The sequence below is a fragment of the Epinephelus moara genome, chromosome 4, assembly GCF_006386435.1.
Source record: "Epinephelus moara isolate mb chromosome 4, YSFRI_EMoa_1.0, whole genome shotgun sequence".
NCBI lineage: Eukaryota > Metazoa > Chordata > Actinopteri > Perciformes > Serranidae > Epinephelus > Epinephelus moara.
The window spans coordinates 26,008,957-26,023,894 of record NC_065509.1 but is presented as its reverse complement, the minus strand read 5'-3'; the positions used below and the strand labels follow the sequence as shown (position 1 = coordinate 26,023,894).

Sequence of the window (14,938 nt, the reverse complement as noted above, 5' to 3'; positions counted from 1 at the left end):
CAAAGAAAGACAGCCCACACATCCACTGATTAATTTATTGGATGAAATCAAGTGAATATTTCCCCTAAAAAAGATCTCAGGGATATTGTGGAGGATGGCAGCAGAGGCTGTCTCATGAGAAGTGAAAGTAAGACAATAGACAGGAGACGTGTGCTTGAGTGGGATTATCTATACAGTGCAGTAGGGAGGGTGGGTAGGATAGCTGCTGGATCAATAGGATTAAAGTGTTATTAAAAGTATTTATGACAGCTTGAGCCAGTCAGGTTGAAGCCAGTCTCATGTTACCTTACAAAATACCAAACAGAAAACTAAATTAAACTCTCATTTATATCTATGAAGTTTCCTTTTATGTTCTTTTACCACCATTAATCAGATTTACAGTGACGTCTTCAGTGAGACTGATGGAGAGGTTTGTTCATACTGACATAATCAGCACACGTGTTCAGCCCTCTAGTGGCAGAGATGTAATATCAGTCAACATGGTTAAAGAAGGATATCTGGTAGCACTTTATGCAGCTTTCTCTCTTACGCACAAAAAATGAAACTATGCACACAATTCTGAAAGCTTGAACCCTCAGTTTCAACTACAGGACTCCAGACTGTTAAACTCTAAGCACAATTTCACTGTTTTAACTAAACTAAATCACATCTTTGCAAAATGCTACACCTTAATGACCAGTTGCTCTTGCTCATGTCTCACCTGTTCAAACTTAAGTGGTAATATATAAAAGAGGCCTCAGGTGACCTCTGCTGTGTTCAGTAAAAATGGAGCAGCATGAAGAACAAAGAGGAAGAACTATGAACAAAACATTTCTTTTGCAGTCGGCTGAACATTTTACTATATTACAGTAACAGATAAATGTTTGCTTTGTTAGTGTATGTGTGTATTCTAACTTTAAGTTTACAGTTTAACTCTGGGAAGCTGGGTTTTGAGTTTAGCCCTACTGGAGCTCATTGGATAGACAAATGTGCACATGCTGATACAATGAGTGCATTTATTCAATGTTTAGTTGGTATATTCACAGTCATGACAACATGGCAACAGCCTTTACATTGTATATTCCAAAAAAAAAAGCCTATTTTGAGACAGAAACCCTAAACTTCAGGGAGCAAAAGGAAACATCTTCTACACAATTTTATACATTTGGTAAGTTTTGGTTTCTGGCTGGACCCCAAAGCAGAGACAGACACAGGTGTATGAAAGCAAAAGAGTTTATTGGTGAAGGAAAAACAAAAATGCAGGCAGTGGAGGCAGGGCGCTGGCTGGCTAGGAGGTTGTCCACCAGTGTAGAGAGCCATCTCTCAGGAGACGACACGAGGGCTGAGCACATGGAAAACAGGCAAAAGTGAGCATGAAAAGCACGAGGCACAACAAAAACCTCTGTCAAAAAAACACAAGGAAGCAAGACTGGAAAGGAGTACACTTGTCATACCAACACAGACAGAATTATCTGGCAGTGTAGTAGAGTGAAGACCAGGTATATGTAGGCAGGTTGATGAGCTGAGTAGAAACATGTGTGTCTCATCAGCTGCAGTGGAAAGAGCCAGTCACGCCTCCTGCCACACACAAGCCTGGCAGAAACAAGAAACAGAAAGAGGGAACACACAGAAATACACCCAAAAACCAAAACTAAATCAGAATCATCACATATTTGAATATGTTACGTGGCCTCTTGAAGCCAAATCATATATTAACAGTATTTTGTTGCTAGTGTTTGAGGGTGTTCTCACATTTGGTCCTTTTCAGCCCTCTAAGCGGACTCAGAGCAGTGACTCAGCATTTTTTGCTCATATGTGAACACTCCAAGAGAACTCAGACCCCTCTGAAGCAAACCATACTCACCTCAGGAGTAGGTCTGAGCAGGTTCACTTAATCTGTGCACTGTGATCATAAAGTGCTCCAGGTTCACCAACAGAAAGCGGACTCAGTTCTCTTTCTGGTCAACTTCAGCTGTGATGGGGCCTCAGTCCTCTTTCTGGTCACACTATATGTAATATATACATATATATATTGACATAGTTTTGTTTTAACTTTGATGTGGCACTCACTTTAAAATGAACTTAAAATTGGAGGAAACCCTTAGTCTTTCTGTGCTGTAGCCTGTTGTCGTTTGATGTATTCTACATGCCACATCTGGAGACCTGCAGTATCTTCTGTGGACCAAACTACTCCTCGTCCTGCGTCCTTGCAAGCTTTACAGGCCGACGTGGTTTTGTCTGTTTTTTTCAGTGCAACAGCATGTGATCTAGACGGCTAAATACAATGTCAAAGAGCAAAGTGAACCTGGAATGCTTTGTGCTCACAATGCACAAGTTAAGCGAACCATACTCCTGAGGTGAGTATGGTTCGCTTCAGACGGGGTCTGAGTTCTCTTTGAGTGTTCACATGTGAGCAAAAAATGCTGAGTCACCACTCTGAGTCACTTTAGAGGGCTGTAAAGTACTATATGTGAGAACACCCTTAAATTTCTCACACCAGTGTTTATTCGATGCTCTGTAAGAAATATTCCTATGACAGTTTTAAATCAGTTTTGAAAAAACAGAATATGGTTTTGAGAGTCAGTTTTGTGTTTAGAGTTTTGAGAACCTGAGCTATAATTTCAGGAAACGTGTTTAAATGTTTTTGAGAAACTGTAGCCAGCCAGACAGAGACTATAGTTCCCAAAATTGACTTTGTAGTTCCCCTTAATTTGTGGTCGTATCCACCAGCAGCCTACGTATAAAGTACCACTGGTTCTTACTGGTAGCTTGCTTACTGCTAAATGTAAGTACAGTGGAACGAGGGAGTGACAGGGGATTTTAGAATAAAGGAGAAATGACCCAGGGCCTATAATGTGAGTGTTATTGTAAGTACTGAGTATCTATGGGGAACATTAGAGGAAAGGAGAAGTACTGTTCTGTTTACCAGTACTGCACCCATAGGTACCCAGCATTTACAAAAACCTCCATTCATTTTCCTCTAAACTACCCTGTAGGTGAACAGTACAGAAACACTTCTTTCTTGCAAATTAAGGATAAATTTCACATTTTTAATACAGCTAATACAAAGCGTCTAAGAATAGCCAAGCTGTCTCTGTTAGTTATATAAAGAGAGATTACTCATTGTGATGTGTGAAGTTGACAGGAACAAGAAAAGACGTCTGTAATCTGGGATGTTGCATTAATTAAGATGATTATTTTTATTGGTAGAACAGCCGTAATGACACAGATACATAATGAATTGATGCAGACTAGCAGTTTTCATAAATGCATAATGCAGAGGGGGAAGTCTACTCTGATGACAGACGGGGGCTAAACAGTATGTTAAAATAACATTCATGTGTTTCTGCTGCACTCCATACAGTCTACACCATCACAAACATAATTACAAGTTTCACATTTTTGTTCTGTGCCCACTACATCAGCGTTAAATATCATCCCTGTATCATTCCAGAAAGGACGTTTAATGTGTCATATCTACACATACACAGAGTCAGTATTTACAAATATATATGCATGTACAGTGGTAAATACTTTTGTTTCGCACTAATTCAACATTATATTTCACATTTATCAGGAAATAATTTAAAAACTTTGACATAATATCAGTTTAAATGCAGTTTTCCTTCATCTGATCTAAACATCAGTTCCCAATCACCTTCCTACAGGAGTCACAAATATACAGAACAATCGATGGTAAGGAAACACAAAAGTGATTATTTCTGCACAAATATTTAAAGAGGTATTTCTCCTTGGTTGAATTATTATTGATAAAAATTATAATAAAACATTTCTCATTAATGGTACCACGCTGTTGTTGAAAGATGACTATTTAAAGCGAAGCAGGTGCTTTTGTTCGAGAGGTAAGTGTCTCTCTCTCAGCAGGATGCTGCGTTCGAAAGGTTGCTTGCTTCATTCTTCAGGCAGCTATTATCAGTCTTTGTCACTGAGTTATATAACTTTATAGAACAGCCGACACATGTAAACTAATGAGAGGCTGCACTTGATGAATAACACTTTATGTTAACCTCTGACCTGTTATTCTTAAATGAATATTTCACACCCAAACTGATCATTTGTGCATCATTTACTCCGCCCACGTTACACTGGATTTGTGAAGAAAGCTTTCTTTTCCTCGCGTGCCTCTATGTTGTACAAAGAATCCAAAAACAGAGACAATTCTTGATGAATTGCATTCACCTAGGGCCACATTTAACAACAGAAAACTACACTCACTAGCCACTTTATTAGGTACACCTGTTCAGCTACTTTTTAATGTCACGTGGCAGCAACTCAATGCATTTAGGCATGTAGACATGGTCAAGACGACCTGCTGAAGTTCAAACTGAGCATCAGAATGAGGAAGAGAGGTGACTTAAGTGACTTTGAACGTGGCATGGTTGTTGGTGCCAGATGGGCTGGTCTGTCAGAAACTGCTGATCTACTGGGATTTTCACACACAACCATCTCTAGGGTTTACAGAGGATGGTCCGATAAAGAGAAAACATCCAGTGAGCAGCAGTTCTCTGGGTGAAAATGCCTCGTCGATGCCAGAGGTCAGAGGAGAATGGCCAGACTGGTTCCAGTTTAAAGAAAGGTAACAGTAACTCAAATAACCACTGGTTACAACCAAGGTCTGCAGAAGACCATCTCTGAACCAACAACACGTCCAACCTTGAAGCAGATGGGCTACAGCAGCAGAAGACCACACCAGGTGCCACTCCTGTCAGCTAACAACAGGAAACTGAGGCTACAGTTCACACAGGCTCACCAAAACTGGACAATAGAAGATTGGAAAAACGTTGCCTGGTCTGATGAGTCTGGATTTCTGCTGCCACATTCAGATGGTAGGGTCAGAATTTGGTGTAAACAACATGAAAGCATGGATCCATCCTGCCTTGTATCACTGATTCAGGCTGCTGGTGGTGGTGTAATGGTGTGGGGGATATTTTCTTGGCACACTTTGGGCCCCTTAGTACCAACTGAGCATGGTTTAAACACCACAGCCTACCTGAGAATCGTTGCTGACTGTGTCCATCCCTTTATGACCACAGTGTACCCATCTTCTGATGGCTACTTCCAGCAGGATAACGCACCATGTCACAAAGCTCAAATCATCTCAAACTGGTTTTCTTGAACATGACAATGAGTTCACTGTACTCCAATGGCCTCCACAGTCACCAGATCTCAATCCAATAGAGCACCTTTGGGATGTGGTGGAACGGGAGATTCACAACATGGATGTGCAACTGTGTGATGCTATCATGCAATATGGACCAAAATCTCTGAGGAATGTCTCCAGCACCTTGTTGAATCTATGACACCAAGGCCAGCTCTGAAGGCAAAAGGGGTCCAACCTGGTGCTAGCAAGGTGTACCTCATAAAGTGGCCGGTAAGTCTATGTCAGAACATCAGTTTACAAGCTCTCAAGCAACTCTTGCAGTATAATCCAGTCTTATTTATCTTGTCGTAGTCTCAGGCAGACGAGTAACAACCTGCGCTGATTATGAAAAAGGGTTTTAAATGATATAGTTTTAAGTATTCAGTCTTCTCCATCTTTGAATCCTTTGTTCATCGCAGAGGCATGCAAGAAGTTTTATTCATGAATTCAGAACGACACAAGGAGAGTCACTGAGTGTTCCTTATAGAACAAAAGTCCTTGACGTGTCTGACATTTTCTTTCATGGCACTGATACATGGTCTGTATAATTACTGAACTGAAGAGCAGCTTCTATCTAAATACATGAAGCATTTATCTTTAAAAGCTTTTAAGGTCATTCTTCACAACAATTTGATGACTATAATCACAAACAATACAGGATGAGTTGGGGTTTTTTTTGTCATTTCATCTCGCCATCTCTTTTCATCTTTTCTCTGTTCAGTAAATTACATGCTATTAAAATGATCACTGAAATGAAAATATATTTATAGAGAATACTTGGAAATTGTTTCCTTTGGTTGTATTTAGCTTTGTTATTACTGTGTGTTCACATTTCCTGTAATATTTTGGTGTTTAATTGGTCTGTTGTTCTCTTTTTCTTTCATTTGAGTGTAAATTGGTTTCAAAATATCGTTTTTTTGTGAGTGTGTGGAAATCTTGTACTTAAGATATTGGAAATTCTAATGTTTCAACAAGATGCAAATAATTTCCTTCCCCTTATTCTATGGATTCTGGGTTTTAAAATCCTTAAAAGTACACTATACATGCTAAAAAACAGACTTTCTATTATTTAGGGGAGACAATATACAATGCATCTGACATCAGTGACTTCTATTTATATATAAATACATATTTCTCTCCATTACCATGAGAATCTACTGTATAATCATTGGATGACATTTTCATTCTGCCACTTTGCCTGTCTGCTCCGCTCCTCCCGCCCACTCCTGCCCGCCCTGCTGCTCCTTCCCCCTGCCCGCCTCCCCATGGGGCTGCAGCTGCTGCAGGAAATCATCCAGGATCTGCTGGGCTGACACTGAGGTCACATCCACAACGTCCTGTTCCAAAAGTGTTACCTTTACCCCGCCCTTCCCACCCCAGCTGTCAGAACCCACATGGGCCTGCTGGAGGTTTGGAGGGGTGTCAGCGTGGTTGGTGCCAAGAGGAAGCTGCTGCTGGCTAAGGGGGTAGAGAGGCTGTGGTCTGGCAGCGTAGCTGGCAGCCATTTTCTTATAGATAGCAGTGCTGATGTCAGATACAGAGAAAGGTGGGCTGTGGCTGGACTCGGGCTGACCAGAGAGGCCGCCTTCAGTTCCTGTTGTGGGGTCGCCCTGTTTGAATGGTATGAAGGCTGTGACTCTCTGCGCACCTGTCGCTGATTTCATCAACCAATCATGTGCTGCTTCCTCCACTTTGACAGCGTGGGATTGGCCGTCTGCTTGTGGGGAAGTGGCAGAGTGGCTGGTTGGAGCGGAGGTGGACAGAAACTTCTGTATGGCTTCAGCGGAGTCAAAGTGCTTCTCCAGCAAATCCTTTATCAGGCACGGCACCTGAGGGTGAGACACACCAACACAAACATTAACTCTGTGTTCAGTCCATGAAGAAGAAGAAGAAGAAGAAGAAGAAGAAGAAACATCACTTTATAAATCTCTGAGAGTTTTCAGCTCCACTTGTGATCTGAATTACAACACTGGAAACAGGTCACGCTACATGAACAGTACACCTGCCCTGCGTCACTCTGCAGGTTGTTTTGTGTCTTTTAGCAGCATTTGCAGATTACCTATATAGTGTGACTCTAGTTTACTCAAGCACTCTACTTAATTTATTCTCCAAGTACCATTTTGATGTACTCACACTTTATTTATTTTATTATCTTTAACCTTTATTTAAAGGGGTGTAGGACTCATTGAGATTCAAAATATCTTTTTCAAGAGTGTCCTGGACAAGACAGGCAGTATATATTGTTATTATGATAATATGATATTATTAAATTATATTATATTATGTCATATTATATCATATTATGTTATATTATATTATATTATATCATATTATATCATATTGTATTATATTATATTATGTTATATTATATTATTATTGTTTATATCATATTATTATTTATATTATATTATATTATATATCTTTCTATTATAAATAATATTGTAATATTATAATATAACAAATTAAAAACGAAAACAACTTATGTAAATTACAGAAAAAGATATCCAGAGGCAGATGTGCCCTTTTCCAAGTCATTCAGAAACACTTTAATGCATCAAATGAGAAAAGCTGCTGAAGATTTTGGTGAGTTTGCAACTGACTCCAAGCCGAGAGAGCAGCGCTACTTAAACACCCTTTTTCCAAGGTCAGAACAGCTTTACTTGAGTATTTCCATTTCATGCTACTATAAACTTCTACTTCACTTCATTTCACAGGAAAGAATTAAACTTTTTACTCCATTACATTTCACGTGTATTACACACACAAACACAGAGAAATAATAAATTAGATTAAGATATTAGAGAGTCTAAAAAAATGAAAACAGATTTTTATAGCAGAACTTTGTTTTTCCTCTACCCTCAGGAGGAGGCCTGAACCCCAGATTAGGAACCACTGGACTAAACTAACTTTAAGTACTTAAACTTGCTCCAATTTAACCAGCTATAAAATGCTGCTCACACACTGATGCATCAGTATGAAGTGGGCATTCTACTGCAGAGCACGTGCATTTGCTTTGCTTTTACTTGAGCAGAATTTTGAATGCAGTTTTACTTGTAATTAAGTTGTTGTTGTTTTTTACATTTTTGTATTGGCATTATGCAAAATACTATAGGGTATGTTACAAGATAATATAGGAAATGGGTGGTGCATATCTTATAAGCCAGAAAGCATACTTAATTTTAAAAAAAATTAATTTCAGTGTAGGTTAATGGTGGCTTAAGTAAGCACCACTTTTTGGCTAATAAAACCTAATCAGACTCAGTATCAGCATTAACTCAGTATTAAAGGATAATGAGCAAAGAAGTGTGATCAGGAAATCCCTACTTTCAGCTGAGCTCCTTGACTTTCCAAAGAAAAGTGGTATTAATCGTTTCTAAAAGCAGCCACTTAGTCCTCCTGACCCCTCGAGCCCCCAACCTGTGCCCGGTATGCCTGCTCAATGATTCATAAAATTTAAAAATTGATTTCAAGGTGGCAGCTACTTTATCATCTTAACTTGAGTGTGACGAGGCTCAGGTTGAGATAAGGAGGAGCAGCAAAAGCAGGTTTGAAGAAAGGTAACTGCAAACATATCTGTGTTTGAAACTGCTTCTTGTGACAATAGGGACACAGAGTGATGTGGTTTCATAATATTACATTACAAATATTGATATGACCCATCTAACCGAGGATTAAAGAAGAATGATTCATCAAAATGAAATATTTAGTGTTTGCTATGTGAAGTGTGCATAGATGTCCAGTAGGTGGCACTGTGCTCACATTGATGTTTTCCAGGGCTGCAATGGTCCTGTGGGCGTCCTCCAACTCTGAGCTCAGCTGTGACACACGGTTTAACAGGTACTTCCTCTCACTGCTCAGGCTCTCTGACTGCACACACGTAACAACATACACAACAGGGTGACGTTAACATGGAAGTGGGTCATGGCTTGTGAATGTGCGTCAGGTACAACATGTTTCCTCCCTAAATTCCCATGCGAGGCGTCTCACCGCTATATGCAGGTGTTCCCCCAGCAGGTTATTGGCCTGCTTGGTCCCAGTGTGAGTCTCCAGAAGGCTGCAAGACACAGAGGACATGTTATCAGTATTAGTTCCACACACACGCACCACTCTGTAATCATTATCTTTTATGTAGGGTCAAAGACAGTTGTTTGTCAGGCCAAGTGGCAATCACAAACTCTCCTAGCATATGTGTAACAACTGACACCAAACTGCAGCCCAGTGTGAGGTGACCATTCACTCCAGTTGCTTCAGTTTGCTGAGGAGCATGTGGTATGTGCCTGGCAGGCAACAGAAGCTGTTCAGTGACAGATACAGGCTGGGTCACAATAAGACTCTCACTGGTGAGTGTGAGGGGACATGACAGATGCTTTTGTCTCTGCTGGCCGGGGGAAACGTGTCACTGCAGAACCAAAACACACCCACAGAGACTGTATATGTTCCATGGATCAATGAATCTATAAAAACTGTCATGTAAAGCTATAGGTTGACTTGATGTATTTTGGCTCTGGAGTCAATATGAGTGCCCTCTGTCTCTCGAGGAAACATGTTGTTCTTTATGTACTGCATCATCATACTGCACGTGGCAGAGATGTAACCCTCCGTGCCAATGTGAATGAACAAACAAATGCAATAAGTATGCTGAGTTTAGTTCTGTTTATGATCCCAAACCTTTTATATTTCTCCTTGACATGACTGAGCTCGTCTCTGGTCCTCTGCAACTCCACCTCCAGGCTTTCAATGCAAACCACAGTCTGCAGCAGGTTCTGGTGAAGATCTGCATTCTCCTCCTGCAACGCCCTGAACACAGAGGAATGATGGGAGATAGAGTTTTTTAGGAGATTATGTAGAAGTGTTGCCTTTTAGGATCAATATTTTCAACCATTTTCTTTTTTAATATTCATTAATCCGTAACCGCTGATCCTTTTGAGGGCTGGGAAGGGGGCTGGAGCCTATCCCCACTGAGATTGGGTGAAAGGCGGTGTACACCCTGGACAGGTCGCCAGACTATCACAGGGCTGACACACAGAGACAGACAACCATTCACACTCACAGTCACACCTATGCGCAATGTCTTTGGACATGCAGGTTAGGGACAGAAGGACAGAAGGGCCTCAGCCCAATGCCAACCACTGCACCACCGTGCTACCACCACTGTTCTAATATACTACATAAATATCTAGTAGGTCTGAAATCAAGTCATTTGGCAACAGCGGCCTTGAGAGCTATTCACTGATAACCAATCACCAGAAAAAAAGTTTGGCATTGTACATTTTTGCAAACTGACAGATGTTATATTTGCACATTATTTTGCTGAGGAAATTTTAGGTTTCAACATCACTGTGGTTAACTTATGGTTAGGTTTAGGCATGAAAACCACTTGGTTATGGGTTAGAAAAAGATCATGTTCTGGTCTCAAATGCCGGTATTTCGTGCCACTACCTCAGCAGAAAAGGAATCAATCTCTTGGTGAAAAAACGATTGCTTTTCCTGCCACTATTACTGCTGGAAAAACAGCGCCAGGTCAAAACAGCACACCCACGTCTGGTGCCTCAAAAGGCAGCTGGAAACACAGCAAAGACTCACAACCAGTTTTGCTGTTTGTTCGTCTCAAACAGTGGTGCAGCACTTCAGGCCTCTCACCTAGGTTACACACTATCCACAATCCTCTCCACCACCTTATATACTAGATCACTCTAGAAATGTCGATATGTTGCATATGAAACGTGCAAATGTAATATATCCATGGTTTGCAGAGACTTACCATGCCAACATTTTCTGCTGGCAACTGGGCTGACTATTCAAAATGAGGCCTTCTCTCACATGCCTCCATTTTGTGAGTCTATTCATTATTCATGGTCAGACAGTGCTTTGACATTTTGAACTATGAAAAACTATGTTATCAAACTTCATTACTACACATAAGGTGAAGACAAATGATATTAATGGCTCCCGAAAAGGAATTTGACCGTTAAACAAAGATTACAAAGATGGCTGCTGCATAGCTTGCACACCAGTTAGAAGATTGTCACTGCAGAGTTTACAGAGGCCTGGCAGTCAGCCCTTCAACGTGACTCCGAGTATATGTGCCCATTTTGCAGTTACATCAGCCAAACCTACTACAAAATTTGATAGAGCAATAGTCTGAAATAACTGATTCAGTGGACATTTGTACATTATGTACCTGTATTTTTCCAATGAAAACCAAGATGTTAGGAGTCCTTTTTCATTTGGTGCTAACGTTCTTTTGTCCTTCCTTTCTTTGTCACATATTCTTATTTCTAACAACACAGAAATGGTTATATAAATCAGTTCCATAACTCTTACGCCTCGTCCTGTTGATGCAGGAGTGGAGGGAGAGAGGATGCTCATTAGACTGATCAATAACCACTGACCCATCACAGCAGAGACACGGAGAGAACAGAGTGAGATAGACAGAAATTTATATTTTAAAAAAAAGCTGCCCTCAATTGTGGAGTGAGCAGACAGGAAGTGTATAACGCACTTACTGGAGATGGTCGGCGTCACACAGTGTGTCCTGGAAAAGCAATAAAAGAGAGATGAAAAGTGAATATTCGCAGAATACAGGAGACATTAGGTGATTTAGGATTTAATACTGTGTGTGTCATGCAGTGCAATCATGTTTGCACAGTGGTGTTTTGGCACTGTACTCCAGCACATTGAGCTGATAATGAAACGTCTGCACTGTGTAAAAACTGAAAAACATGTTGCTTTGTTTTGTAGGCCTGCCTCCAAGTTCTGCACTGTTTACCTAGTACGAATGTAACACTCCCTACGAGGTGAGGCAAAAGGCCAAAACAGAGACAAACATGTTACACATATCAGAGGTGGAGTGATGGGGGTGTGGCTTCCTCGGGCTCCAGGCTGGTGTTTTCTCAAAGCTTCGAATCTTTTAGGTTTTTAAAATACCTTTAACTTTGTGTCAGCTGGATAATAATATATGCTGTTTATCCTATACTATCTTATCTAATATTTGAATATTCAATTCAGGGTGTTGAAGACCACATTTACTTGGTATTGTTAGGGATCCACTTCAACACAGTAACAAAAATAGGTTCCCAGATTAGTAGAGCTGTCTACAACAAATTACTACCCTACTTGTTATGTAGCTTAAATATAGTAACATCAATTTTTGCCTATTTTTAGGTGGCAGGAGTGAAAATGAGTCGTCAACATTTGTTGTGTACTGTTTCAGAATGATGAAGACAGTTGGAGAATATTTAAGCCCCTTTCCCACTGCACAAAAAACACATCTGGCTTTTGTAGCCTATACAGTGGAAAAAGTAACACTCTGTATTCACTCTCAGGACAAATGACTCTGCAGTAGTCATGGGTATTTATCAGCTCCAGTTACGATCAGCTCCAATTGGCAGTGATGGCAATATAGCACCCACGTAAACGTGCTAATGTTAGCCCCTTTGCCAGGGTTTGAATATTGTTTGAAATTAGTCGGCACAGAGTTTGAAAGAGAGACTGAATAAGTATAGGTATCAAAAAAGGAGTAACCTCTGTAACATTTTCACTGGCATCAATTTTGCTTTCTACTGTTTACTTACCTGTTTTCTGGTGCATCCGTGACGTCAAATGTGACACAACAGGTAAAAAAAACCCCAGAAAAGTATACTTAGTATATTTACTGCAGAGCCGTATACAAGGCTCTAGTCTACTGGCAATGGGCAAGGAGACAATTGCCTCTTTTAAGTGATTTTCCTGTATTAAAACAACCTGAAATTTTGGTAAGAAAAAGCTATAAGTCTTTCCAACGCAAATTAATGTGTAATGCATTATCCTGAAGAGCCTACATCACATTTTGTATCTAATTTAGATAGAAAATAGTATGTAAGCTCTACAGAAGGATTTTTTTCCTTTGCAGCTGTCATGTTTTTCCTAAATGATGACCAGATTTTTTGGCACTCTTTATCTCAAATGGCAAATAGTGCATATTGCTTCCATTAAAAAAAAAAAAATTAATAATAATCTGGGAGAGCATGCCCCTGGATTGCTCTCGGTCTGGGCTGAGCCCCAAAGGTTTTCACCATCTGGCTCCACCCGTGGTACTCATAAAACATGCACTGATATTCAAACATGTAAAATGAAAATGTTTTCATAAAGCCATTTACAAGAAAAAGGGAAAGATAGTCCCTAAATCTGCAGGTAGATATGACCAGCGGTGCAGTGGAGGGTATACTCAGGTATACGGGGTATACCCACTTCTTTTTCTATCCAGTTACAGTATACCCACCTATCAGTTAAAAAGCCATTGTTATATATAGGAGAGTATGCCCACTTCCTCATCAGTAACCTACCTATCTACCTAGTAGTACACCCACCTCATCAATTACCACTACACCACTGGATATGACTAACACTAGTAGTTCAGGACTGATACCAGATTTGCTACTATGGGTAAAAAACATATAAAGAGCAATACGTGGTGAGAATAACATCCTTACCATCCATTAATTTTCATTTTATATACGTTACAGGAGCTGGAGCTTCTGTACTCCCTGTTCTCACTGTGTTATAGTCAGGACACACCCAGGGTGGGTCACCAGTCCATTACTGGGGACATGACAGATTGAATAAAGTATTGAGTTATGGGAGACCTGCTCCCGGAAATGGACTCTATTAGAATCGATTAGTTCTTCGCCCCTTTGTATGTGTGTGTGTGTGGTTATGTATATGTAAGTGTGAGTATGTGTGAATTCACTGAGCTTTAAATGACAAGACAAACTACCTCTAAACTCCTGCACAGCCAGCAGATGGAAAAAGGCAATGTTATGCAATGTTGTGTGTGTTTATCAGTGTATAAGAGTGCCAGCCTGAGTAGATTGTTACATAACAGCAACGTGATACTTGCTCTCATCCAGCCAACGCTCTCTCACATTTTACACGATGCTGGCTGCTAGTGGAAGCCAGCCTGAGAGATTTGTCTCAGTGGATGTGTGACGTGTATTTTTGCTTTCTCTTCCCACAGAACACACAGTCGCTCAGGGCTGACGCTTGGAACAAACCATTACACCATTTAAAGTGATAAGTCAGGTACTTTCAGTGGAGCTGCCCCCAAAGCACTAAACCAGATTCTGCTGCACTGCTGAGGAATGACTCAGCGTGCAGTGCGTAGTGTTTGACACGTCCCACACAGCCTGTGACTCAGCTATACTGCCTCTGCAAGAGAAGAGCAATGCTGCATTCATTACATTCCTCCTGTTCTTTCTTTGCAGAGAGATCCTCCCCTCACTGCAGTGTTATGCCTTCGGTGGCTTCATCACTGACTCACTTACAGACAGACTCAAGATTCATCTTTCTTTATAAAAACTGACTTTATCTGACTCATGGTAACACAATTCGATTCACGTCTCTCTCAAAAGGCCATGCACGTCTTGAAGGGCATTTGTGATGTAATGCCAAGGTTGATTTTATTTGATGGACTTTTTTGAATGACCTCATGTCTTATAAATGAATGTAAGTACACTGCCGAGGTGCCCTTGAGCAAGGCACCGAACCCACTCAACCACTCGGGGCACCTGTCATGGGCAGCCCCCTCACTCTGACATCTCTCCACTTAGTGCATGTATAGGTCCTGTTTGTTCCCCTCGGGGATTAATAGTGTTGATGTTAGTTGGTTCAGGAAATAAATGATTTGTGGCCAACTTTTTAAATAACATATTTTTTAATCTTGCAGCCTGGGGGAAGATATCAAACACTTTCAAGTCAAAGGACTGAAGTCCAAGTTAAGTCACAAGTCATTGGTGTTGAAGTCCAAGTTGAGTTGCAAGT

The 14,938-nt window shown here is 40.6% G+C and overlaps 1 protein-coding gene across 1 annotated transcript; it reads right to left on the bottom strand.

Annotated features, from left to right (window-relative positions):
• Positions 1 to 3,180: 3,180 nt before the first annotated feature.
• Positions 3,181 to 11,779, bottom strand: si:ch211-276i12.4 (uncharacterized). The gene is made up of 5 exons (XM_050042249.1): positions 11,647 to 11,779; positions 9,809 to 9,937; positions 9,128 to 9,194; positions 8,900 to 9,007; positions 3,181 to 6,969 (listed from the first exon to the last, which is right to left on the bottom strand). Exons 1-5 carry the CDS (start codon positions 11,730 to 11,732, stop codon positions 6,322 to 6,324), a joined length of 1,038 nt encoding a protein of 345 aa, XP_049898206.1. The 5' UTR covers positions 11,733 to 11,779; the 3' UTR covers positions 3,181 to 6,321.
• Between the last annotated feature and the right edge of the window lie 3,159 nt (positions 11,780 to 14,938).

Bases quoted from the DNA above. Each gene is read 5' to 3' on its own strand.
- si:ch211-276i12.4 (XM_050042249.1), bottom strand. From the start codon at position 11,732: ATGTCTCCTGTATTCTGCGAATATTCACTTTTCATCTCTCTTTTATTG. The intron at 9,195-9,808 runs GTTTGGGATCAT...TGTGTCTTGCAG, and splicing joins GTCAAGGAGAAATATAAAAG to CCTTCTGGAGACTCACACTG. The intron at 6,970-8,899 runs GTGAGCACAGTG...TCTCACCCTCAG, and splicing joins CAGCCCTGGAAAACATCAAT to GTGCCGTGCCTGATAAAGGA.